This window comes from Athene noctua, chromosome 34 (assembly GCF_965140245.1).
Source record: "Athene noctua chromosome 34, bAthNoc1.hap1.1, whole genome shotgun sequence".
NCBI classification, from domain to species: domain Eukaryota; kingdom Metazoa; phylum Chordata; class Aves; order Strigiformes; family Strigidae; genus Athene; species Athene noctua.
The window spans coordinates 1,111,477-1,137,639 of NC_134070.1; the positions used below are offsets into that span (position 1 = coordinate 1,111,477).

At 59.6% G+C, this 26,163-nt stretch overlaps 1 protein-coding gene across 1 annotated transcript; it reads left to right on the top strand.

Moving 5' to 3' along the window:
• GABBR1 (gamma-aminobutyric acid type B receptor subunit 1) lies at positions 1-24,420 on the top strand. Its single transcript, XM_074930484.1, has 23 exons — positions 1-39; positions 6,787-6,865; positions 7,011-7,214; positions 9,432-9,620; positions 10,554-10,571; positions 11,946-12,106; positions 14,308-14,442; positions 15,827-15,997; positions 16,313-16,414; positions 16,722-16,787; positions 17,199-17,390; positions 17,492-17,734; positions 17,977-18,040; positions 19,412-19,489; positions 19,596-19,746; positions 20,132-20,264; positions 20,973-21,089; positions 21,182-21,289; positions 21,598-21,691; positions 21,939-22,066; positions 22,162-22,290; positions 22,531-22,674; positions 22,828-24,420. The coding sequence occupies exons 2-23, from the start codon at positions 6,787-6,789 to the stop codon at positions 23,077-23,079; spliced, it is 2,958 nt and encodes a 985-aa protein (XP_074786585.1). The 5' UTR covers positions 1-39; the 3' UTR covers positions 23,080-24,420.
• Positions 24,421-26,163: the final 1,743 nt, after the last annotated feature.

Sequence of the window (26,163 nt, forward strand, 5' to 3'; positions counted from 1 at the left end):
AGGCTCCTCCTCCCCCCCCGCGGACAAGCCCAGGCCAAGGTAAGACAACACCCCCCCCCCCCCCAAAAAATAAAATAGGGCCCCCCCCCTTTTTCTGGCAGGGGTTGGGATGAGGTAGGGGGGTAGGGAGGGGCACTGCCCCCCCCATCTTTTGTGGCCAGGGGAGGGTGGGGTTGACACCCCCCCCCTCTTGTTTTCACCCCAATAATGCCCCCCCCCCAAAACCTGCACCCCCCCCTCCAACCTAACACGTTGGGCCCCCCCCCCCCCCCATCGTGGGACCCCTGTGTGTGTCCCCCCCCCCCCCCCATCTTGGGGCTCCTGACCCCCCCCCAATTCCTCCTCCACCCCCCCCAAGACCCTGACGGTCCCTCGCCGCCCCCCCCCGCCCCCCCGATTAAACCCTGGGACCCCCAAACTCCCCCCCCCCGGGACCTCAATTCCCCTCCACACCCCCCCCCCTTCCCTCATCCTGGGCCCCCCCCTTCACCCTGGGCCCCCCCTCCTTTATCCTAGGACCCCCCCCCCCCCCCGCAGTCCCGGGATCCCCCCCTCACCCTGGCGTTCCCCCCCCCCCCAATCCTGCCCCCCCCCAAATCCGTTGCAGGGCGGGAAAATTTGGGGTGCTGAGGTGGGGGGGGGGGCCCTTTGCCAACACTGGAGGGCACCTCACCCCCCCCCCAAGCCCCCCCCCCGTCCCCAAGTTGGGGTCCCATGGGTGCTCCCCCCCCCCCCCCCTCCACTGCGCACATCCCCCAGCAGTGCCACCCATGGGGGGGGGGGGGGGGGGCGATTGGGGGGGGCAAGATCGGGGGAGGGGGGGCCGGGGGGGGCCACGCCTGCGTCCTACGAGCTCAGCAGTAACCAAGCAACTGCCTTAGCGCCTCTAATTAGCTCTGATTAGCGCCCGGGTTAATTACCCCAAGGCCTGGCTGTGCTGGAAGGAGCCGGGGGGGGGGGCGGGGGGGCAACACAAACTGGGCCCCCCCCCCCCCCCCCCCCAACCACTCCCTAGGCCAGGATCGGGCCCACCCTGTGCCAGCCGGGAAATTCTTTGCCCCCCCCCCCCCTCCTCCTCGCCCGGTTAAATGATTATTAATTAATTTATTCGATGTTAAAAAAAAAAAAAAAAAGGAAAAAAAAAAGGAAAAAAAAATCGAAAACGGTTTGAAAAAATATTTTTTAAAAAGAATATATTTTGAATATATTTTTATATATATTTTATAGATATATTTTTTAAATGATATATTTTTAAAATGATTTCAAATATTTTTTTTATAAAAATACGTATAAATATATATATATTTTATTAAAAATATATATTTTTAAATTTTTTTTTTAAAAAATCGACACGCTTTTCAACCAAACCTAAACTAACTATAAATAATTATTTATCTCTGCGGCGGCTGGTTTCGGCGCCGGGGGGGGGGGAGCGGGGGGGGGGGGGGGTGTCTTTACGGGGTGTTTGCACCCTCGTGTTCCCCGGATCTGTGTAAGTGGGGTGTAGTTTGGACTTTGCGTGTGTAACCGCGGTGTAGGTTGCGCTCTGGTGTGGGAGCGGGGTGTAATTTGCACTTGGGAGTGTGTGAGCGGGGTGGAGGTTGCAGTGTGTGTGTGTAAGGAAGGTGTAGTTTGCACTGAGTGTGCAAGCGGGGTGTGGTTTACACCGTGAGTGTGCAAGCAGGGTGTAGGTTGCACTGTGTGTGTGTAAGGAAGGTGTAGTTTGCACTGTGAGTGTGTGAGTGGGGTGTAAACTGCACTGAGTGTGCAAGTGGGGTGTAGTTTACACCGTGAGTGTGCAAGCGGGGTGCGGTTTACACCGTGAATGTGCAAGCGGGGTGTAGGTTACACTGTGAGTGTGCAAGTGGGGTGTGGTTTACACCGTGAGTGTGCAAGTAGGGTGTAGGTTGCACCCTGTGTGTGTAAGGAAGGTGTAGTTTGCACTGTGAGTGTGCAAGCGGGGTGTGGTTTACACCGTGAATGTGCAAGCGGGGTGTAGGTTACACTGTGAGTGTGCAAGTGGGGTGCATGTTGCACTGTGTGTGTGTAAGGAAGGTGTAGCTTGCACTGTGTGTGCAAGAGGGGTGTAAACTGCACTGTGAGTGTGCAAGTGGCGTGTGGTTTACACTGTGAGTGTGTGAGTGGGGTGTATGTTGCACTGTGTGTGTGTAAGGAAGGTGTAGTTTGCACTGTGAGTGTGCAAGCGGGGTGTGGTTTACACCGTGAGTGTGCAAGTAGGGTGTGGTTTACACCGTCAGTGTGCAAGCAGGGTGTAGGTTGCACTGTGTGTGTGTAAAGTAGGTGTAGTTTGCACTGTGTGTGCGCGAGTGGGGTGTAAACTGCACTGTGAGTGTGCAAGCGGGGTGTAGTTTACACCGTGAGTGTGCAAACAGGGTGTGGTTTACACCGTGAATGTGCAATTGGGGTGTAGGTTGCAGTGTGTGTGTAAGGAAGGTGTAGTTTGCACTGTGTGTGCAAGTGGGGTGTAAACCACTGTGAGTGTGCAAGCGGGGTGTAGTTTACACTGTGAGTGTGCAAGCAGGGTGTAGGTTGCACTGTGTGTGTGTGTAAGGAAGGTGTAGTTTACACTGTGTGGGTGCATGAGGTGTAAGCACTGTGAGTGTGCAAGCGGGGTGTAGGTCGCACTGTGCATGTGTAAGTAGTGTGTAGGTTGCACTGAGTGTGCAAATGAGGTGTAGTTTGCTGAGTACATGTGTAAACAGCTGTAACTCACTCCTTGTGTGTGCAAGGGGGTGTAGCTCGTGCTATGCGTGTGTAAGCAGGGTGTAGTTTGCACTGCGTGAGGTGAACGGGGTGTAGCTCGTGCTCTGTGTGTGCAAACGGGTGTAACTAGCACTGTGAGTGTGTAAGCAGGGTGTAGGTTTGCACTGTGGGTGTACAAGCAGGGTGTAGGTTGTGTCGTGGGTGTAACCATGGTATAGGTTGCACCACAGGTGTGCAAGCAGGGTGTAGGTTGCCCTGCGGGTGTGCAAGTGGGGTGTAGGTTGCACTGTGTGTGTAACCATGTTGTAGGCTGCACTGTGGGTGTGCCAGCGAATTGTAGGTTGCGCCATGTGTGTAACCATGGTGTAAGTTGTGCTGTGGGTGTGCAAGCAGGGTGTAGCTTGTGACGTGTGTAACCATGGTGTAGGTTGCGCCGTGAGTGTGCAAGCGGGGTGTAGGTTGCACCGTGTGTGTAACCATGGTGTAGGTTGTGCTGCGAGCATGCAAGTGGGGTGTAGGTTGCTCTGCGAGTGTGCAAGCGGGGTGTAGGTTGCCCCGCACACGTATAGAAGTGGACAACGTGTGTGCATCTTCCACTGTGCGTGTGTAAGGGAGGTTTAAGTTGCACCGTGTGTGTAACCACAGTGTAGGTTGTGCCGCGAGTGCGCAAGTGGGACGTAGGTTGCACCATGTGTGTAACCATGGTGTAGGTTGCACAGCGAGTGTGCAGGCGGGGTGTAGGTTCCACCACAGATGTGAAAGCGGGGTGTAGGTCGCACCGTGTGTGTAACCATGGTGTAGGTTGCACCATGGGTGTGCAAGCGGGGTGTAGGCTGCGTCGTGTGTATAACTGTGGTGTAGCTTGCGCCATGAGTGTGTAAGCGGGGTGTAGGTTGCATCGTGTGTGTAACCACGGTGTAGGTTGCCCTGCGGGTGTGCAAGCAGGGTATATGTTGCACCATGTGTGTAACCACGGTATAGGTTGCCCTGTGAGTGTGTGCGCAAGGTGTACGTTGCACCATGTGTGTAACCACGGTGTAGGTTGCCCTGCGGGTGTGCAAGCAAGGTGTAGGTTGCGCTGTGTGAGTAACCACGGTGTAGGTTGCACCATCGGTGTGCAAGCAGGGTGTAGGTTGCACCATGTGTGTAACTGTGGTGTAGCTTGTGCCATGAGTGTGCAAGCGGGGTGTAGGTTGCGCCGTGTGTGTAATCCCGGTGTAGGTTGCCCCGCGGGTGTGCAAGCGGGGTGTAGGTTGCCCTGGCACCTATAGGAGAGGATTTACAAGGACATGCAGGTGCCCACGTGCGCCCACGGGGTGTGTAATTCTATAGGGGATCAGCGTGTGTGTGTGTGTGTGTGCACGTGCGCGTGCGCGGGTGCACGCGGGTGCTCTATAGGGGGTGACGCGTTTATGGGGGCGTGTGCTATAGGGGCTGCGGGGCGTAATCTATAGGGGATGTACTCTATGGAGTAAGGGGTGTGTATAGGGGATGTACTCTGGCGTAAGGGGTGTGTAATCTATAGGGGTTGTACTGTATGGAGTAAGGGGTGTGTAATCTATAGGGGATGTACTCTGGAGTAAGGGGTGTGTAATCTATAGGGGATGTACTCTGGAGTAAGGGGTGTGTAATCTATAGGGGTTGTACTGTATGGAGTAAGGGGTGTGTAATCTATGGGGGATGTACTCTATGGAGTAAGGGGTGTGTAATCTATAGGGGATGTACTCTATGGAGTAAGGGGTGTGTATAGAGGATGTACTCTGGAGTAAGGGGTGTGTAATCTATAGGGGATGTACTCTGTGGAGTAAGGGGTGTGTATAGGGGATGTACTCTGGAGTAAGGGGTGTGTAATCTATAGGGGTTGTACTGTATGGAGTAAGGGGTGTGTAATCTATAGGGGATGTACTCTATGGAGTAAGGGGGGTAATCTATAGGGGATGTACTCTGTGGAGTAAGGGGTGTGTATAGGGGATGTACTCTGGAGTAAGGGGTGTGTAATCTATAGGGGATGTACTCTGTGGAGTAAGGGGTGTGTATAGGGGATGTACTCTGGAGTAAGGGGTGTGTAATCTATAGGGGTTGTACTGTATGGAGTAAGGGGTGTGTAATCTATAGGGGATGTACTCTATGGAGTAAGGGGGGTGTAATCTATAGGAGATGTACTCTATGGAGTAAGGGGGGTGTAATCTATAGGGGATGTACTCTATGGAGTAAGGGGGGTGTAATCTATAGGGGATGTACTCTGTGGAGTAAGGGGGGTGTATAGGGGATGTACTCTGGAGTAAGGGGTGTGTAATCTATAGGGGATGTACTCTGTGGAGTAAGGGGTGTGTATAGGGGATGTACTCTGGAGTAAGGGGTGTGTAATCTATAGGGGTTGTACTGTATGGAGTAAGGGGTGTGTAATCTATAGGGGATGTACTCTATGGAGTAAGGGGGGTGTAATCTATAGGGGATGTACTCTGTGGAGTAAGGGGTGTGTATAGGGGATGTACTCTGGAGTAAGGGGTGTGTAATCTATAGGGGTTGTACTGTATGGAGTAAGGGGTGTGTAATCTATAGGGGATGTACTCTATGGAGTAAGGGGGGTAATCTATAGGGGATGTACTCTGTGGAGTAAGGGGTGTGTATAGGGGATGTACTCTGGAGTAAGGGGTGTGTAATCTATAGGGGATGTACTCTGTGGAGTAAGGGGTGTGTATAGGGGATGTACTCTGGAGTAAGGGGTGTGTAATCTATAGGGGTTGTACTGTATGGAGTAAGGGGTGTGTAATCTATAGGGGATGTACTCTATGGAGTAAGGGGGGTGTAATCTATAGGAGATGTACTCTATGGAGTAAGGGGGGTGTAATCTATAGGGGATGTACTCTATGGAGTAAGGGGGGTGTAATCTATAGGGGATGTACTCTGTGGAGTAAGGGGGGTGTATAGGGGATGTACTCTGGAGTAAGGGGTGTGTAATCTATAGGGGATGTACTGTATGGAGTAAGGGGTGTGTAATCTATAGGGGATGTACTCTATGGAGTAAGGGGGGTGTAATCTATAGGAGATGTACTCTATGGAGTAAGGGGGGTGTAATCTATAGGGGATGTACTCTATGGAGTAAGGGGGGTGTAATCTATAGGGGATGTACTCTGTGGAGTAAGGGGGGTGTATAGGGGATGTACTCTGGAGTAAGGGGTGTGTAATCTATAGGGGATGTACTCTGTGGAGTAAGGGGTGTGTATAGGGGATGTACTCTGGAGTAAGGGGTGTGTAATCTATAGGGGTTGTACTGTATGGAGTAAGGGGTGTGTAATCTATAGGGGATGTACTCTATGGAGTAAGGGGGGTGTAATCTATAGGGGATGTACTCTGTGGAGTAAGGGGGGTGTATAGGGGATGTACTCTGGAGTAAGGGGTGTGTAATCTATAGGGGTTGTACTGTATGGAGTAAGGGGTGTGTAATCTATAGGGGATGTACTCTATGGGGTAAGGGGGGTGTCATCTATAGGGGATGTACTCTATGGAGTAAGGGGTGTGTATAGGGGATGTACTCTGGAGTAAGGGGTGTGTAATCTATAGGGGATGTACTCTGTGGAGTAAGGGGGGTGTATAGGGGATGTACTCTGGAGTAAGGGGTGTGTAATCTATAGGGGATGTACTCTGTGGAGTAAGGGGGGTGTATAGGGGATGTACTCTGGAGTAAGGGGTGTGTAATCTATAGGGGATGTACTCTGTGGAGTAAGGGGGGTGTATAGGGGATGTACTCTGGAGTAAGGGGTGTGTAATCTATAGGGGATGTACTCTGTGGAGTAAGGGGGGTGTATAGGGGATGTACTCTGGAGTAAGGGGTGTGTAATCTATAGGGGATGTACTCTATGGGGTAAGGGGTGTGTAATCTATAGGGGATGTACTCTATGGAGTAAGGGGGGTGTAATCTACAGGGGATGCTTTGGGGCTGCCCCTTGTGCGGGCAGAGGAGGCGGAGGGAGGCGCTGGGGGACCCGCACACGCGTGTGCACGTGCGCGTGCGCGTCCCCGCGTCCCCCCGCAAGCGCGGGGCTGTCACCGTCCCCGCAGATGCTGCTGGTGCTGGTGCTGGTGTCGGCGCTGAGCGCGGCGCCCGCCCGGGCGGCCGTTCACGTGAACCTCACCGAAGGTACGTCACGCGTGCGAGCGCACGAGGACGCGGCTGTGACGCCGACACCCCCGCTCCCCCCTCCTCCTCCAAAACAAAACCAAACCGACCCCCCCGCCGTGTGACACCGCCACCCTCCTTCCCCTCTCCCCCCACCCCACCCCAGGGTGCCAAATCATCCACCCGCCGCGGGACGGGGGGATCCGCTACCGGGGACTGACCCCCGAGGAGGTGCAGAGCGTCCGCTTCCTCCCCTTCGACTACGAGATCGAGTACGTCTGCCGGCCCGACCGCGAGATCGTGGGGCCCAAAGTGCGCAAGTGTCAGCGCGACGGCACCTGGACCGCCATGGGCCACCCCAGCCGCTGCCGTGAGTGGCCCCGGCCCCGCGCCCGGCGCCGGCCCCGTGGGGATCACCGTTAGCGCCGCCGGCGCTCCCGTCCCGTCCCTGTCACCGTCACTGTGTTCCCCAGCCCCGTCGTCAGCCCCGGCCCCGGCGCCATCGCCGTTACACCATCCCCGGCGTCATGCTTGTCACCATCCTCGTTTTTACCGCCACTGTCGCCGTCACGATCACCGTTAGCATCACCAACCCCCATCCCCATCATCACCATCACCATGGCCTTCACCGTGACCATCACCGTTCCCATCAGCAGTCACTGTCACCGTCACCACCACTGTCATCGTCACCATCTCCATCACCATGACCTTCACCATGACCATCACTGTCACCATCTCCATCACCATTCCCATCACCAGTCACTGTCACCATCACCACCACTGTCATCATCACCATGACCTTCACCGTGACCATCACCGTTCCCATCACCAGTCACTGTCATCGTCACCACCACTGTCATCGTCACCACCACTGTCATCGTCACCATCTCTATCACCATGACCTTCACCATGACCATCACTGTCACCATCTCCATCACCGTTCCCATCACCAGTCACTGTCACCATCACCACCACTGTCATCGTCACCATCTCCATCACCATGACCATCACCAGTCACTGTCACCGTCACCACCACTGTCATCATCACCATCTCCATCGCCGTTACCATCACGTCACCGCTACTATCACCATTACCAGTGTGATCACCATTACCATCACCCATCACTGTCACCATCACCGTTACCGTCACCAGTCACCGTCACTGTTACCACCACTGTCATCATCAGCATCTACGTCACCGTTGCCTTGACCTTCACCATGACCGTAACTGCCACTGTCACCATCACTGTCACTATCACTGCCATCGTCAGCGTCACCATCACCCTTACCATCCCCAACACCATCACTGTCATCATCTTCTCCATCACCATTACCATCACAATCACCATTCGCATCACCACTCTCCGTCACCATTACTGTCACCATCGCTGTCATCAGCAGCATCTCCATCACCATCACCATGACCTTCACCATGACCTTACCATCACCATCACCATCGCCAATCACCGTTACCGTCACATGATCGCTGCTAGCATCACCAATCCCCATCACCATTACCGTGTCTGTCACCATTATCACCACCGTTACCATCACTGTCTGCATCCCCATCACCATGACCATTGCCACCACTGTTACCATCATTGTCACCGTTACCATCAACACAACCATGATCACTGTTACCCTCATCATCACCATCACTGTTCCAATCCCCAACACCATTACCATCACCATTACCATCATCATCACCATCCCCAACACCGTTATGATCCCCAACACCGTTACCATCACTGTCAGCATCCCCAACACCGTTACCGTCACCGTCAGCATCCCCAACACCGTTACGATCACCATTAGCATCCCCAACACCGTTACGATCACCATTAGCATCATCATCACCATCCCCATTACCACCCCCAACACCGTTATGATCCCCAACACCGTTACCATCACTGTCAGCATCCCCAACACCGTTACCATCAGCATCCCCAACACCGTTACCATCACCGTCAGCATCCCCATTACCGTTACCATCACCATCAGCATCCCCAACACCGTTACCATCACTGTCAGCATTCCCAACACCGTTACCATCACCATTACCATCATCACCATCCCCATTACCATCCCCAACACCATTATGATCCCCAACACCGTTACCATCAGCATCCCCAACACCGTTACCATCACCATTACCATCATCATCACCATCCCCAACACCGTTATGATCCCCAACACCGTTACCATCACTGTCAGCATCCCCAACACCGTTACCGTCACCATCAGCATCCCCAACACTGTTACCATCACTGTCAGCATCCCCAACACCGTTACCGTCACCGTCAGCATCCCCAACACCGTTACCGTCACCATCAGCATCCCCAACACCGCTACCATCACTGTCAGCATCCCCAACACCGTTACCATCCCCATCCCCAACACCGTTACCATCACCATCAGCATCCCCAACACCGTTACCATCCCCATCCCCATCACTGTTACCATCCCCATCCCCATCCCCATCCCCACAGACCCCAACCAGCACCCACCGCCGTTGGTAGGGGTTACCCTGGGAAGGGTGTGGAGTTCACACCCCCCCCTAATTTTCCCCATACCCCCCCCCCCCAAGTGAGGACCTGTCCCAAGATGCACCTGAGCCTGGAGAACGGACAGGCGGTGCCGCGGGCGATGGAGCGGGTGCCAGTGGAGGGGACGTGGACCGAGTACAGCTGCAACCCGGGGTTCCGCCTGGTGGGCAGCGCCCGTAGTAACTGCACCAAGTTGGGGCGCTGGAGCACCCCCAAACCCATCTGCGAGCGTGAGTGGGGTCCCCAGGGGATGGGAGGGGGTGGATGGAGGGTGACTGTGAGGTGGGGGGGGCGGAGGTGTCCTTCTTCAGGTCTTCATGGGGTGTCTCTGGGGTTGGGGGGTTCTTGGGGTGTCTCTGGGGTTGGGGTGTCCCTGTTCAGATCCTCATGGGGTGTCTCTGGGGTTGGGGGGTTCTTGGGGTGTCTCTGGGGTTGGGGTGTCCTTCTTCAGGTCTTCATGGGGTGTCTCTGGGGTTGGGGGGGGTTCTTGGGGTGTCTCTGGGGTTGAGGTGTCCCTGTTCAGATCCTCATGGGGTGTCTCTGGGGTTGGGGGGGTTCTTGGGGTGTCTCTGGGGTTGAGGTGTCCCTGTTCAGATCCTCATGGGGTGTCTCTGGGGTTGGGGGGTTCTTGGGGTGTCTCTGGGGTTGGGGGGGTTCTTGGGGTGTCTCTGGGGTTGGGCTGTCCCTGTTCAGATCCTCATGGGGTGTCTCTGGGGTTGGGGGGGGTTCTTGGGGCGTCTCTGGGGTTGGGGTGTCCCTGGGGTGGTGGTTCCTGTTCCCATGGGGTGTCTTTGAGGGTGGGGGGGTCCTTCTTCAGGTCTCCATGGGGTGTCTCTGGGGTTGGGGGTGTCTGGGGTGGGGTCAGTGGGTTTTCAGGGGGTGTCTGGGGGGTTAGGGGGGTCCAGTTCAGTTGTCTGTGGGGTTGGGTGGTCCCTGGGTGGGGGTTCAGGCCCCCATGGGGGGACTCCTGGGGTTGGGGGGTCTCTAGGGTGGGGGTTCAGGTCCTTGTGGGGGATCCGTGGGATTGGGGGGTCCCTGGGGTGGGGGTGTCAGACCCCCATAGGGGTCCCTGGGGTGGGGGGTGTCTGAGTGCCAACCCCAGCCCCGACCACGTGTGTGTGTGTGTGTGGGGGTCTCTGTGTGACTCAGTTTCCCCCCCGCAGTGCGTCGCCCTCTCTCAGGTGAGTACGTCCCCCCCATGTGTGTCCCCCCCCCATGGCCATGTGTCTCCCCCCCCCCCCCCCCGCACCCCGCTGGGCCTGTCCTCAGCACCCCAAGCTGGACGTGAGGCCGGGGGACCCTGGGGTCCCCCCCAGCTCTGCCCTGGGGGGTGGGCACCCCCCGGGACCCCCATCCAGCCCGACATGGCTTCATGGCACTTCCACCCTTCCATCGCCCCTCTCCCTCCTCCTCCTCCTCCCATCCCCCCTCCTCTTCCTCCCAGCCTTCCTCGCTCCACCCCCCCCCTCCCTCCATCCCCCCTCCTCCTCCCAGCCCTCCACCCCCCCCCCATCACCCACCCACCCCCATCCCTCCCTCCCACCGCCTGTGTCCCCCCCTCCCCTCCCCTCTCCCTGCCTTCCTCCCCTCCTGCCAGCCCCCCCTCTCCCTCCAGCCCTCCCCGGCGCTGAGCTCCAGCCCTCGCCCTCAATCCCTTCCTCCCCAGCCCTCCATTTTTCCGCTCCCTCTCCCTCTCTTTCCCAGCCCCATCCCTCTGTTTTCCTCTCCCCATCCCTCCGTCTTTTCCCGGCTCCATCCCTCCGGATTCTCCACCCCAAATCCCTCCGTTTTTCTCCGCTCTCCATCCTGCCGTATTTTCCGTTCCCCAGCACCCCCCCCCCCCCTCTTCTTCGCTCTCCATCTTTCCGCTCCCTACCCCTCGATTTTCCATCCCCGTCCCTCGGTTTTCCCACCTCCATCCCTCTCTTTCCCATCCCTCTCCTTTTCCACCCCCCCCTCCATCTCTCCACTCCCCACCCCTCTTATTTTCCATCCCCATCCCTCTTATTCTCCCGTCTCCATCCTTCTTATTTTTCCGCTCCCCTTCCCGTTATTTTCCATTCCCCATCCCGTTATTTTCCGCTCCCCATCCCTCCATCTTTCCGCTCCCCTTCCCGTTATTTTCCCCTCCCCTTCCCATTATTTTCCATCCCCTTCCCATTATTTTCCATCCCCATCCCGTTATTTTCCATCCCCATCCCATAATTTTCCATCCCCATCCCGTTATTTTCCATCCCCATCCCTCGTATTTCCCCGTCTCCATCTCTCCGCTCGCCAGCCTTCCTCCCTCTCCCCCCGACTCCCCATTTCCCCTCCCCACCTCATTACCATTCCAACCTCACCTCCGGAGCTGGTGACATCAACCCTCCCACCCCACCCCCCCCAAAAAAAAAAAAAATAAAAATCCCTCTTACGCCATGGCCAACCGAATCCCCGCCATCCATACGTCTTGACCCCGGGAATGGCGGGTCCCCTGGTGTCACCCAAGCCACCTCGTTGGCTTTTGGTGGTGGTGCTCAGCGTCTCGCTGGTGTCGCGCCCGTCGGTGGGTACAGGCAAGAAGGCGGTTCACGTCGGGGCGCTCTTCCCCATGAGTGGGGGGTGGCCGGGGGGCCAGGCCTGCCTGCCCGCCGTCCGTATGGCCTTGGAGGACATCAACAGTCGGAGGGACATCTTGCCCGATTATGAGTTGCGGCTGATCCATCATGATAGTAAAGTGAGAGAGGGGATGGGGGGCGGGCGGGGTGGGGGGGGGGGATGGCAAGAGGTGGTGGGTTGGGGGGTGGTGTGGGGATGGTGATGGTGGGGTAGGGGGATGATTGATGGGGCAAAGGGGGTGGTGAGGGGTGTTGGGATGGGGCAGGGGGACACCGAGGGGTGGTGGAGATGGTGATGGTGGTGGAAATGGGGCAGGGGAGCAGCGAGGGGTGGTGGGGATGATGGTGGTGGTGCAGATGGGGCAGGGATGGTGGATGGGGCAAAGGGGGTGGTGAGATGGGGCAGGGGGACACCCAGGGGTGGTGGGCTGGGGTAGGGGGCGCAGCGAAGGGGATGGTGGTGGAAATGGGGCAGGGGAACGGCGAGGGGTGGTTAGGGATGATGGTGGTGGCGGGATGGGGCAGGGGATGGTTGATGGGGCAAGGGGGTGGCAAGGGGTGGTGGGCTGGGGCAGGGGGACTTAGGGGTGGTGGGATGGGGCAGGGGGGGGTTGGAGATGGGGCAGGAGGTCACTGAGGGGTGGTGGAGATGATGATGGTGGTGGAAATGGGGCAGGGGAACGGCAAGGGGTGGTGGGGATGATGATGGTGGTGGGATGGGGCAGGGGGACACCAGGGGGTGGTGGGATGGGGCAGAGGGACACCAGGGGGTGGTTGGGACGATGGTGGTGGCGGGATGGGGCAGGGGGACACCAGGGGGTGATGGGATGGGGCAGGGGAACACCAGGGGGTGGCGGGATGGGGCAGGGGAACACCAGGGGGTGGTGGGGATGATGATGGTGGCGGGATGGGGCAGGAGGTCACTGAGGGGTGGTGGGATGGGGCAGGGGGACACCAGGGGGTGATGGGATGGGGACGGGACAAGGGGGCGTTGAGGGGTGACACGGATGGGGCGGGAGGACAGTGATGGGTGGTGGGAGGGGGCAGGGCTATAGGGCAGCTATATGGGGCACTGGGTCTGAGGAGGGGGCTGGTATATAGGGCAGGGAGGTTAAGGCAAGGAGCGGGGGGGGAATATATAGGGCAGGGGGGCCCAGGCAGAGGCCAGGAGGCATTGTGGGTATATAGGGCACTGGTGGGGGGCAGGGGATGTGCTGGAAGGGGGGGGGGGGGGGGGGCTGCTGACGCGGAGCCTGGCGGGGTGCTGAGGGTTTGGGGGTGTGGGGCAGAGCTGTGGGGTGCAGAGGGTATGTCTGGGGGGGGAGCACAGGTGCAGGTTGGGGGGCAGCGTGTGTCTGGGGGGGGTTGGGGGAGCACTGGGGGGGCACTGCGTGGCGGTGGGGGTTGGGGGGTGTGGGGAGGATGAGGATGGCAGAGGCAGCGTGGGCAGCTCAAGGTGAAGGCAGGGGCAGGCAGGAGGGAGGAGCGGGGGGGGGCTCTTGGGGGGGGCAGGCAGGGAGGAGATCCGGGCATTGGTAAGGGGGTAGGGGGACCTTGACCCCTGGCCTTGCCCCCCCACACCCCACTGTGCCCTCCCCCTCCTTCCATCCTGCCCCCCATGTCCCTCCCGTGTCCGACTGTCCGTGTCCGACTGTCCGTCCTGCGCCTCCCGCTGTCTGTCCCCTCCCTCCCTTCACCCTCTGCCCCCCCCTCCTCAATCTGCCCCCAACAACCTTCCCCCCCCCCCCAAAATGCACCCCCCCCCCCCCATCCCGTATCCCACCAAGCTCCTGGACCCCTGTTACCCTGCACCCCCCCTCCTGTCTGTCCCATTCCCCCCCTCCCCCCCCCCCAAAACCCCTCCTCCACACCCCCCCCCCCTTTACTGGTACTGCCTGGTTGCCACGACAACGGATGCTGCTGGGTCTGCCACTGGGTTGCCATGGTGACGGTGCCTGGCTCCTTTTCCGGACCATTCGTGCCCTGAATTATTCATAGACCCCCAAGAAAGAGCAGGGCATTGGGGGGGGGGGGTGTGGGGGGGGTGTGTGCAGGCACCCTGCCCCCCTCTCCCTTCTTCCACCACCCTTCCCCCCGCCCTCTCCCCCCTTCCCAGACGTGTTCGGGTCCAACCGGACACCCGGGTTCCCCTGGAAGGGTCTTTGGGATGGAGCTGGGGGGGCAGGGGGGCCAGCCAGTGGGTTATACTGGGAGGAAGTGGGCTGAGGGGTGTCCCCGCAGCCACTCGCCTTGTCCCCAACCCCCCTTTATATGTGTGCGTGTGTGTCGTGTCCCCCCCCCCCCTGCCCCCTCCCCGCAGTGTGACCCCGGCCAGGCCACCAAGTACCTCTACGAGCTTCTCTACAACGACCCCATCAAGATCATCCTCATGCCCGGTTGTAGCAGCGTCTCCACGCTGGTGGCCGAGGCCGCCCGGATGTGGAACCTCATCGTGGTGAGGAAGCACCTCCTCATCCCCAGGGATGTCCCCAAGGTCACGGGGGGCTGGGGAGCGGGGTGGTGGGGGGGTGTACAGGAGCTGGGGGACCCCCCCTTTACGCCTGCTTGCTGCTCAGACCCTGCATGGGCGCGGCGCGGCGGGCGGAGACCGAGGTGGGGATGGAGGTGACAACGGGCTGTTGCCTGTTGGGGTGTACCGGGATGGGGGGTTGGTGGGGTGGTTGAAGGGGGGGGGGGGGGGGGGGGGCGGTGTCATGGGGTGGGACGTGCCTGGAGGCAGCGGGGTGTGCGGTGAAACGGGGAGGGGCGACATGGCTGCGTGTACGGCTGTAGCTACGGTTGTTGCTTGGGGTGTGGTTGTTGCTGCTGGTGTGGCTGTGTCCTGCCATGGCAAAACCAGCTCTTACTGCGAGGGCAACTGTTGCTCCATGTCCAGCTGTTCTTTTCAGCTTGTTGCTGCATGTGTGGGTGTCGCTGCCTCTGTGGTTGTTGCTACGTGCGTGGCTTGCTTTCAGGTTGTTGCTACATGTCCCGTTGTTGGCACGTGTGCAGCTGTTGCTTTCAGGTCGTTGCAACACGTGTGGCCGTCGCTTTGAAGTCGTTGCTACCTGTGTGGTTGTTGCTCTATGTGCGGCTGTTGCTTTCAGGTTGTTGCTACACGTGTGGTTGTTGCTTTCGTTGCTACCTGTGTGGTTGTTGCTCTATGTGCGGCTGTTGCTTTCAGGTTGTTGCTACACGTGTGGTTGTTGCTTTCGTTGCTACCTGTGTGGTTGTTGCTCTATGTGCGGCTGTTGCTTTCAGGTTGTTGCTACACGTGTGGTTGTTGCTTTCGTTGCTACTTGTGTGGTTGTTGTTCTATGGGCGGCTGTTGCTTTCAGGTTGTTGCTACACGTGTGGTTGTTGCTTTCGTTGCTACTTGTGTGGTTGTTGTTCTATGGGCGGCTGTTGCTTTCAAGTTGTTGCTACACGTGTGGTTGTTGCAGCACATGTGGTTGTTGCTTTCAGGTTGTTGCTCCCTGTGTGGTTGTTGCTCTATGTGTGGCTGTTGCCTTCAGTGTGCAACTGTTGCTATGTGTGTGGTTGTTGCTCTCAGGTTGTTGCTACCTCCGTGGCTGTTGCTACCTCTGTATCTACATCCAGACCGTTGTTGCTGGGCACACGGGTGTTGCGGCGCGTCTGGCTGTAGCTACGCACGGGGCTGTAGCCGGTGGTTGTACCCACCGCGCTTCCTGCCCTCAGCGCCCATCCAGCCGCCCGCCGTCCCCTCGAGCGGTGGTCGATGGGCTACAGGCCGCCGTAGCGGTGTCAGAGGGTGGAGGTGGAGCGACTGTTGGGTGCTGACACCCCCCTCCACCCCCCTCACCCCCCCCCCCTTCCAGCTGTCGTACGGCTCCAGCTCCCCCGCCCTCTCCAACCGCCAGCGCTTCCCCACCTTCTTCCGCACCCACCCCTCGGCCACCCTGCACAACCCCACCCGCGTCCAGCTCTTCAAGAAGTGGGGCTGGACCAAGATCGCCACCATCCAGCAGACCACGGAGGTCTTCACCTCGGTACGCACGCCAGCCACGCCCCCCCCCCCCCCCCCTTCCACCGCTGCCCTTCTCCCCCCCAAAATTCTACCCCACAACCTCTCAACCCCCATCCTGGACCCGGTTGGGGTCCAAGCTCAATCCTCTCCCACGGGACGTTAACGCCGACCCCCGGCAAGCAACCCGCCTCCCAACCCTTGCTTGGTGCCCCCCAACCCCGCCACCCGCGCCCCCCCCTCCTCCCCCCAGACTCACTCTGCATTCTCTGTCCCCTCCCCCTCGCCCCTGCCTGCCCCTCCCTCCTGCTTCCTGCCCCTCCTGCCCGCCCGCTACCAGACCCTCGACGACCTGGACCAGCGGGTGAAGGAAGCCGGTTTGGAGATCACCTTCCGTCAGAGTTTCTTCTCCGACCCCGCCGCGCCCGTGCGTAACCTCAAGGTGAGTCCACCCTGCCCGTGCTCGGGTCCTCGCCCCCCACCACGGCACCCACAACCATCGGGGTGCAGATGGAACCACGTCCTGCACCCCAACGGGAGCAGAGACACCCCAAGATGTCCAAGCGTCCGCGTCAACGCCGCATCTCCTCCAGCCAGGAGATGGGCAGCAACGTCCACGACCTGGCCGTGCAATGCCAAGGTTCTGGTCCTCCTCAGCACCCCTATGCAAAGTTATGCAAATGAGGCTGAGTGGAGTTGACCCTCTAAGAGCAGAAGGTGCTACCCCCGGGTGACTTGTCTCCCTACAGCGCCAGGATGCCCGTATCATTGTGGGGCTCTTCTACGAGACGGAGGCGCGTAAGGTCTTCTGTGAGGTGAGGGGTGGAAAGGGGGGGACGTGGGGTGGAAAGGGGGGGGATGTGGGGGGTGTGGGACCATGGTGGGGCACGCAGTAGAGAAGGTAGACGTCAGGTGGACACGGGGCAGTTGGGAGGGTGGGGAGATGGGCAGTGGGGTGAAGGGTGGTGCGGCGTGTGGGCAGAAAGGTGTTGGGATGAAGGGGGTGGAAGCGCGGGTAGATGTGAGTGGTAGGACGGACGGACGGACGGACGGATGGACGGGCGGGCAGGTGGGATGGTGGGAAGGAAAACAGTTGAGCAGAGGCGTGGGGTGAAGGGTGGATGGACGTGCTGGGTGACTGGTGGGATGGGGTGAAGAGCGATGGACGGCGGGATGGTGGAAGAACGGGGGTGAAGGGTAAAACCGCTGCCCCTTGGCCCACACAGGTCTACAAGGAGAAGCTGTACGGCAAGAAGTACGTCTGGTTCCTCATTGGCTGGTACGCCGACAACTGGTTCCGCATCAAAGATCCGGCCATCAACTGCACCGAGGCGGAGATGGCCGAGGCCGTGGAAGGACACGTGACCACCGAGATCGTCATGCTCAACCCTGAGAACACCCGCAGCATCTCCAACATGGTACGGGGAGGATGGGAGACACACGTGGCACTACCCCCAGGGAGGGGGTGCACGCTCCATCCCAGCCACCGCATCACCGCCATCTTTTTTGCCCATCCCAGACGTCCCAGGAGTTCATTGAGAAGCTGCAGAAGAGGCTGGGCAAGAACCCTGAGGAGACAGGCGGCTTCCAGGAGGCGCCGCTGGCCTACGATGCCATCTGGGCTCTGGCCCTGGCCCTCAACAAGACCTCGGCGGAGCTGGTCAAGAAGGGGTTGCGCCTGGAGGACTTCAACTACAACAACAAGAACATCACCGATGAGATCTACCGGGCCCTCAACTCCTCTGCCTTCGAGGGCGTCTCGGTGCGTCGCCCACACCTGAGCCCCTGCCAGTCCCCGGCCCCAGCGCGTCCCCAGCAAGGTCCCCCCATGTCCCCAACACCACCTTCAAGGTGGTGGGGAGGGCGCCTTGAAGGCATCTCTCAAGGGTAACCCCCATGAGCTACCCCAAAACTCCCAGAGATAATGTTTTCCCAACACCCCTCCGGGGACGTGGTCCTGCCGCCTGACAGGTCGCCAACACCCATCTCCCTCCCACCCCACAGGGACACGTTGTCTTCGACGCCAGCGGCTCCCGCATGGCCTGGACGCTCATCGAGCAGCTGCAAGGTGAGTGAGCACAGGCAGCCGCCCTATCGGGGTGACACCGTCACCGTGCTGCACGTGGTGACCACCGCCCAGCATCCCGCAACACCCCTTCGCGCACAACAGCCGCAGCTCAGCGTTGCGGCCATGTTATCTGCGCAACCACCCTCAGACGCGCACCGGGAACGCGTCCTACCGCTGCACAACCTCTCGAGGGGTGGCGGCACACACGGGACAACCCCGTGCTCCATGTTCTTCTGGCCACGTGGCCAGTGTGTCCTCTGGATGTGACCAAGGGAGGCCCAGAGGTGGTGGCGGTTTGGGGGACAAGCAAGGAGCTTGGGACAAGAAAATCTTCATGAGCAGCCAGCGCGGATTCACCAAGGAGAAGCCGTGTTTGACCATCGTGACCTTCTACTGGCTTGGTAGATGAGGGCAGAGCAGTGGACATTGTCTACCTCGGCTTCAGGAGGGGGTTTCTACACCATGTCCCAGAAGATCCTCACAGAAGAGGTCTGGGCTGGACAAGGAGATGGTGAAAAAGCGGCTGAACGGCCGGGTCCAGGGGTTGGGGACCAGTGGCAGAAGGTCCAGTTGGAGGCCGGTCACCAGTGGTGTACCCCAGGGGTCAATACTGGGGCCAGTCCTGGTCAACGTCTTCAGGAATGCTCCGGATGCTGGGGCAGAGAGCAACCTTCAGCCAGTTTGCTGATGACACCAAACTGGGAGGAGCGGCTGAGATGCCAGAGGGTCGTGCTGCCACCCAGAAGGACCTCGATAGGTTGGAGAAGTGGGCTGAGAGGAACCTCATCAGGTTGAAGAAGGGGAGAAGTGCTCCAGGGACAACTCCAGGGACAACTCCAGGCTGGGGGGGGGTCAACCAGTTTTGCAGAGAAGGTCCTGGAGGTGCTGGTGGTCACCACGTTGCCCACGAGTCGGTGATGTGGCCTTGTAAAGGTGGCCAGTGGTGTTCTGGGCTGGAGGAGTGGCGGAGCAAGTCGAGGAGGTGGTCACCCCTGGAGAGATGGGGCCGGTACTGGGCTCCCCAGTACAAGAGAGCTACTGGAGAGCATCCAGCAAAGGGCCACGAAGCTGACGAAGGGGCTGGAGCGGAGGAAGCTCCAAGTGAGCATCAGGAGCCACTTTTTCACGGTGCAGGTGGTGGAGTCTCCGTCCTTGGAGACATCCCAGCGCCGCGTGGATGTGAACAACAGGCTCTGGGTGGTCCTGTTTGAACAGGGGGTTGGACCAGGTGGCCCCCAGAGGTCCCTTCCGACCCCCAAGCAGTCTGTGATCCTGTGGGGGTGTCCACAAAGGCTGGAGGCGTTAGGGGGGGGTGTGCGTGGTGTCACTCCTCCTGCCCTCCAACCTGACCCGTCTCTGCTGCCCTTGCAGGAGGGGTCTACAAGAAGATTGGCTACTACGACAGCACCAAGGACAACCTGTCCTGGTACAACAACGACAAGTGGATTGGTGAGCAGCGCCGCACGCGGGGTGTGAGCAGGGGGGGTCCCTGCCACGGGGAAGGGGCGGGAAGACCCCCCCCCCACGCCCCCTCATTGTGCCACGGGCTCTGCAGGAGGTGCCCCTCCAGCCGACTACACCAAGGTCATCACCACCTTCCGATTCCTGTCCCAGAAGCTCTTCATCTCCGTCTCGGTGTTGGCCTCGTTGGGCATCCTCCTGGCCATCATCTGCCTGGCCTTCAACATCTACAACGGCCACGTCCGGTCAGTGATACCCCCCATTTTCCAGGTGTTTGGGGAAATATCCCACTTTTCCTTTCCCATAGCCGCTAAAAAAAAAAAACCCTCAGCAGCATGTGGTTAGCAACACCCAGGAGGGAAAAAAAAAAAGGATTATACGCTCCCATGTCCTCCTACAGAAGGTGACAGCGACAAAACGTTGTTGTTAGTAGATATCCCAGTCGCTTGTCTCACCGCGTAGGAGCTTCGGGTGATATCAAGGGTCTGGCTGTAGCATGTGGTTTCCTGTTATCTGGCTTCATGTCCCCGTTTCTCGCGTCCCGTCGGGTTAGTGGAACGTCATATATCGCCGATGGCTGAGTGTGGTGGCTGGGTGACACCCCCGTCTTCTCAACAACCTTCCCCCCAGGTACATCCAGAACTCACAGCCGTACCTGAACAACATGACGGCTGTGGGCTGCACGCTGGCGCTCGCTGCTGTCTTCCCCCTGGGACTCGACGGGTACCACATCGGGCCGGGGCTTTTCCCTTTCGTCTGTCAGGTATGGGGCTGGTGGGGGGTTGGGGAGGTACAGGCAGAGTGGGGACAAACAGGGGATGGGGACAGCCGGAGGGAGTACAGCTGGAGAGGAACAGCCGGAGATACAGCCAGGGGATGAGGACAGCTGGAGATACAGCCAGGGGATGGGGACAGCTGGAGGAGGCACAGTCAGAGGTACAGCAAGGGGATGGGGACAGCCAGAGGAGGAACAGTCGGAGGTACAGTCAGGGGATGGGGACAGCTGGAGGAGGAACAGTCAGAGGTACAGTCAGGGGATGGGGACAGCTGGAGGAGGCACAGTCAGAGGTACAGCAAGGGGATGGGGACAGCCGGAGGAGGCACAGTCAGAGATACAGCCAGGGGATGGGGACAGCCAGAGGAGGCACAGTCAGAGGTACAGCCAGGGGATGGGGACAGCTGGAGGAGGAACAGTCAGAGGTACAGCCAGGGGATGGGGACAGCTGGAGGAGGAACAGCCAGAGATACAGCCAGGGGATGGGGACAGCTGGAGGAGGCACAGTCAGAGGTACAGCCAGGGGATGGGGACAGCCGGAGCGGGTACAGTTGGGAGTAGAGCTGGAGACTTCCAAAGGAGTTGCTCAAGGGAGGTCCATGGGAGGGGGTTACACTCCACGGGGGTGCAGCGGAGGTGGGTACAGCCGGACAGGGAGGTACAACCGGCTCTTCCCAACCCCCGTACCCTCTGCAGGCCCGGCTGTGGCTCCTGGGGCTGGGGTTCAGCCTGGCCTACGGCAGCATGTTCACCAAGATCTGGTGGGTCCACACCGTCTTCACCAAGAAGGAGGAGAAGAAGGAGAAGAGGAAGGTGAGGCCTGACCCAGGGGGGAGACTGGGGAGGGGGTGTCACGAGGCGGGGGGGCGTGTCTCGGTGACATTTGTGCTGTCCCCACACCCCAGACCCTGGAGCCTTGGAAGCTCTACGCCACCGTGGGGCTGCTTGTGGGGCTGGACGTGGTCACGTTGATCATCTGGCAAATCGTGGACCCCCTGCACCGCACCATCGAGGTGGGGCAGTGCTGGGGAGGGGGGGGGGGTTGATCATGATGTTGGGGGGATTCTGGGAGAGGAGAGGCGGGATCTGGATGTTGGGGGGGATGCTCGTGGTGTTGGGGTGCTGCTGGGGGCACGGTCACAGCCTCGGGGTGGTGCTGGGGGGGGACGCTCATGGTGTTGAGGGGGTGTTATTGTGTCCGGGGGATGCTCACAGCGTTGGGGTGCTGCTGGGGGGAGCCCGAAGCAAAGGCTCCCCCCTCACCACCACCACCCCCACCCTGTGTCCCCTCACACCCCGTCTCCCGCCCCGTCACCCCCAGGAATTCACCAAGGAGGAGCCCAAGACGGACACGGACGTCTCCATCCTGCCCCAGCTGGAGCATTGCAGCTCCACCAAGATGAACACGTGGCTCGGTGGGCATGGGGGGGGGCTCGGCGGGGGGGGGCAGGCGGGGGGCTCAGGCCTCAGGACTGGGGGCTACAGGCAAATTTTTGGGTACAGGCAGGGTTGGGGACACGGGCACGTTGTAGGGAGCCAAGGGGAGACCCAGACACCCATGGAGCCAGGTTGGGGGGTCCCTATTTGACACCCTGTGGTTCCCCCCACCCTAGGCCAGGTTGGGGGGGGACACCCTGTTTGACCCCCCGTGGTCCCCCCCAGGGATATTTTACGGCTTCAAGGGGTTGCTGCTGCTGTTGGGCATCTTCCTGGCATATGAGACCAAGAGCGTGTCCACGGAGAAGATCAACGACCACCGAGCGGTGGGCATGGCCATCTACAACGTAGCGGTAAGCCAGGGTGGCTATTTCCCCACCCCTCACCCCCCCATCGTCACCCTACAACTCATACGGTGACCCCAAGAACGTCCCCTTCCTCCCCACAGGTCCTCTGCCTCATCACGGCGCCCGTCACCATGATCCTCAGCAGCCAACAGGACGCGGCCTTCGCCTTCGCCTCGTTGGCCGTCGTCTTCTCCTCCTACATCACCTTGGTGGTCCTCTTCGTCCCCAAGGTGCTGGTGGGGAAAGGGCTGGAGGTCAGGGGGGTGTGAGGTGTCCGGGTGTTTCTTTTGGGTTGGGGGAGGAACAGTTGTCCTACAGCCGCCCTTGTAGGGTCAAGGTGTTGCCTCTGTAGACGTGGAGGTTTCTTCTCCGGTAGGGTGATGGAAGTTGGCGATGGCGGTCGGCAGGAGACAGTCGGGTGCGGGTGTGGGGGGCGGGACGACACAGGGACGAGCAGGGGCCTGTTGCAGATGCGGCGCCTCATCACCCGAGGTGAGTGGCAGTCGGAGCAGCAGGACACCATGAAGACAGGGTCATCCACCAACAACAACGAGGAGGAGAAATCCCGACTGTTGGAGAAGGAGAACCGGGAGCTGGAGAAAATCATCGCCGAGGTGGGTTGGGAACGGGGCTGAAACCCCCAAAACGTGGTGGGTTGTAGCTTCAAGGTGTTGCTACCCCATGCTAAGAGGGGTAGATCGCCTTTGGGGCACCAACACCCCAACAACAAACACCAACACCCCACCACCAAATTTGTCACCCGGCAGAAGGAGGAACGTGTCTCGGAGCTCCGCCAGCAGCTCCAGGACCGCCAGCAGCTCCGGTCCCGCCGCCGGTCGTCCAACCCCTCCCGTGAGGCCGACAACCATTTCTCACCGGGGTTAAGTGCCGCCACGGCCCCCCCGGCCCCCTTCTACCAGCCCAACCTCCCCCTGGTCCGTTGCCTGGTCTCGGAACAAGCCGACAAGCTCGGCCGGGGCAACTGCGACGGTAGCCGCGTTCATCTCCTCTATAAGTGACTGTCGGGGAGCGGGGCTAAGAGCAGAGGGGAGGGGCTATTTGCCATGGGGTGGGGTCAGTGGGTGGGGCTAGGCAGGGAGGGCAGAGCCTCTTTGCCTTATTGATTTTTTTTTTTTTTTAAAAAATATCTTTTCTTCTTAATCTGGGGGTTCATGGCTCTGGCCAGGTCCCCCCCCACTTCCCGCAGGGCTCCAGGTGTCACCTGCCCTCCAACTGTTGTCAGGCGGAAAACTATGGGGTGGGGTCAGGGGGAAAAAGGGTGGTTCTTAATTAAGGGGGGGGGGGGGGGAAAGAGCAGAGTGAGCGAGGGTTGAATTCACATGGAAATCCCCCCCCCCGAACTCCCCTACAGCCACCCCATCACCCCTACAGTCACCCTGTCTCCCCTACAGTCATCCCACCTCCCTCTCCAGCTGTAGCACACAGTCGGACAGTCCTGCTGACTCGTCCTCCTCCAACCTGTCCCTGCTACATCCCCACGACGTCCCCTCCGTCCCCCCCCCCCCAACGCGCTGTTGCGCGCAACCGGAGTTCAGCTCCCGGTGTAGCAAACAACCGCCCTGTTCATCCCTTGTTGACGGTGTTATTGTAGCCCAGTGTTGATACAGGTGATGCGGGGGGATGCAGGCTCAGGCCCGGGGATGCAGGTGGTTGTCTCGCAAGTGGTAATTCCTGTAGTTTAATGTCAGGCTGTAGTGTACAACTGAGTCTAGTTAAGTCTAGTCAGACTGTAGTGCACAACTTGTACGTACAATCAAATCGTATTGCACATCAGGATCGGTTACTGTAACGCATGGTCCGGCTGTAGCCGACGGCTGTTTTGGCATCAGTTGTTGGTACAACTGGATTCAAGTTTTATGCTGTATTGTCCGACTGTAGCGCACAATCGGCTCCGGTGAGCACAGTCGGAGAGTCTGTGGCTGAGGCGTGAGCACAGGCGGAGAGGTTTTATGCTGTCTCATCCGCCTGTAGCTCACACCCAGCTCCGGTGAGGTGTGAGTACAGGCAGAGAGGTTTTATGCTGTCTCGTCCAACTGTAGCTCACACCCAGCTCCAGTGAGGCGTGAGTACAGGCAGAGAAGTTTTATGCTGTCTCATCCACCTGTAGCTCACACCCAGCTCCGGTGAGGTGTGAGTACAGGCAGAGAGTTTTTATGCTGTCTCGTCCGACTGTAGCTCACACCCGGCTCCCGTGAGGCGTGAGTACAGTCAGAGAGTCTGTGACTGGGGCTGTACGTTTGAGCACAGCGTTAGGTCGGGTCCTGGACGCACAGACTGTTGTATCCGGGGTCTGGTTTCTCCTATGTACAGTCGCACTTTAGTGAACAACCGGACCCTGCTTCTTCTCACGTGTCTGGCGTGGTGTTTAAGCATGAAAGGGGGAACTACACCGGACTCCCGGGCCCCTCCCCAGAGCAGGGGTACCCCGATACAGCCAGAGAGCTGTAACCAGCTCAGTCATCCCACGGTGGTTGTTTTGGAGCATCAAGGTCAAGGAAAGGCTCTGACCGTTGCTGGGTCTGGCTGTTCCTGAATCTGATTGGTCCTGGGACCAGCTGCCCCCCCCCACCCCCCCCAGGATTGAGTCTGCTCACCACCGGGTACAACCACCCCAGTGGCTCCAGGGTGGGGGGGTTCACAGCCGCGCACACCAGCACAACCCCCGTGTCCTTGCTTTGACATTACTCCCCCCGCCCCCATCAAAAAAAAACAAAACAGGGTGGGGGGGGTCCCGCCCCGTCACTCCCAGTTGGCTGTAGTCCCACATCCAACCCCCCCACAACACACACCAGCACCAAACACCGTCCCCACCCCGCGCCGCCGGTACCGGGGACGGCGCTGATACAGGCGGGGGCTGTGCCAGGCACGGCGGGAGGGTGCAAAGAGCTCGGGGGGGGGGGGCATGAAATGAGACACCTTGTCACCCCCTAATCACCCCCGAACCCCCCTATACCACATACCCTGTCCAGGGACCCCCCTTCCTCTCCCAAACCAAAATTGGTGATTTACAGCCCAAAACTTCAGGCCTGACTCAGGGAGGGGCAAGTTAGGGGCGGAGGGGGGGGCGAGTTGCCCTTGGAATCAGGGTTGGAAACAACCAGGACACAGTCAGCATCGAGGAAAATGTTTAATACAGGAGAAAGGGGGGTGGGTGGGGGGGCCCCCCCCAAAATCCTGACCACATTGGGGGTGTTGTGTGTGTCCCCCCCCGCCCCAGAGCCGTGAGGGCACAACCTCAGCCCATGGGGGGGGGTCTGTGGGCCACCAAAACAACGGAGGGGGGGGGGCACATCTTAAAAGGGGGGCCAGGTCTGCCCCCAGGTGGCGTTTGGCAGCGGCCCCCCCTCGTCACAGGCAGCGGGCTGGAGGAAGAAGAGGAAGACTCCGCAGAAGGCCAAGCCCCCTCCCACCATCAAGGCCAAGGTCAAGGCCAAGGCTCGGCCTAGAACGCAGCGGCCCGAGAGCTGGGGCTGGTTTTGGGGAGGGGGGGGCTCAGGTCGCCCCAATTCCAGGCTGAGGCTGACGGTGGGGAGCTGGCCGGGGGGGTTGGGGTGCGGGGGGGGGACGTAGAGCAACCCCTCGGGGCGGCTGAAGCGGACAGAGGCGGCGGGGCCCGGGGGGAGGAGAGCGAGGAGATCGGGGGGGGTGGGTAAAGCTGGGGGGCCACGGCGGGGGGGCAGGGCCGTGGGGCGACGGCAAACGGGGCAGAGCAAAGTGGGGGGGTCAGAAGCGGGGGTCCCCACGGTGACCCTGGCCAAACATTCGAGGCAGAAGATGTGGCCGCACCCCAAAACTTTGGGAGCTTTGAAGAGCCGATCGTAAGGGGCGAAGCAGATGACGCAATCCAAAGGGGGGGGGCCCCCGTTATCCAAAGGGGGGGCCCCCCCGGTGTCCCCCGTGTCCCCCACCATGGCGGTGGCCCTGGCAGGCAGAAAGAAACGGTGTTTATCCAACCCACAGCGTGGGGGGATGCTGAATTGAGGGGGTACCCTGAGCCAAATCACACCCCCCCAACCCACCTAACCCCCCCCCCTAAAGAAACAACGCCCAAAAAAATAATTTGGGGGGGGGGGGGGGGGGGG

Excerpts from the sequence above, each read along its gene's own strand:
- GABBR1 (XM_074930484.1), top strand. The coding sequence starts at position 6,787 with ATGCTGCTGGTGCTGGTGCTGGTGTCGGCGCTGAGCGCGGCGCCCGCC. Across the intron at positions 21,090-21,181 it reads AGAAGAAGGAGAAGAGGAAG|ACCCTGGAGCCTTGGAAGCT; the intron begins GTGAGGCCTGAC and ends CCCACACCCCAG. Across the intron at positions 22,067-22,161 it reads TGGCCATCTACAACGTAGCG|GTCCTCTGCCTCATCACGGC; the intron begins GTAAGCCAGGGT and ends TCCTCCCCACAG.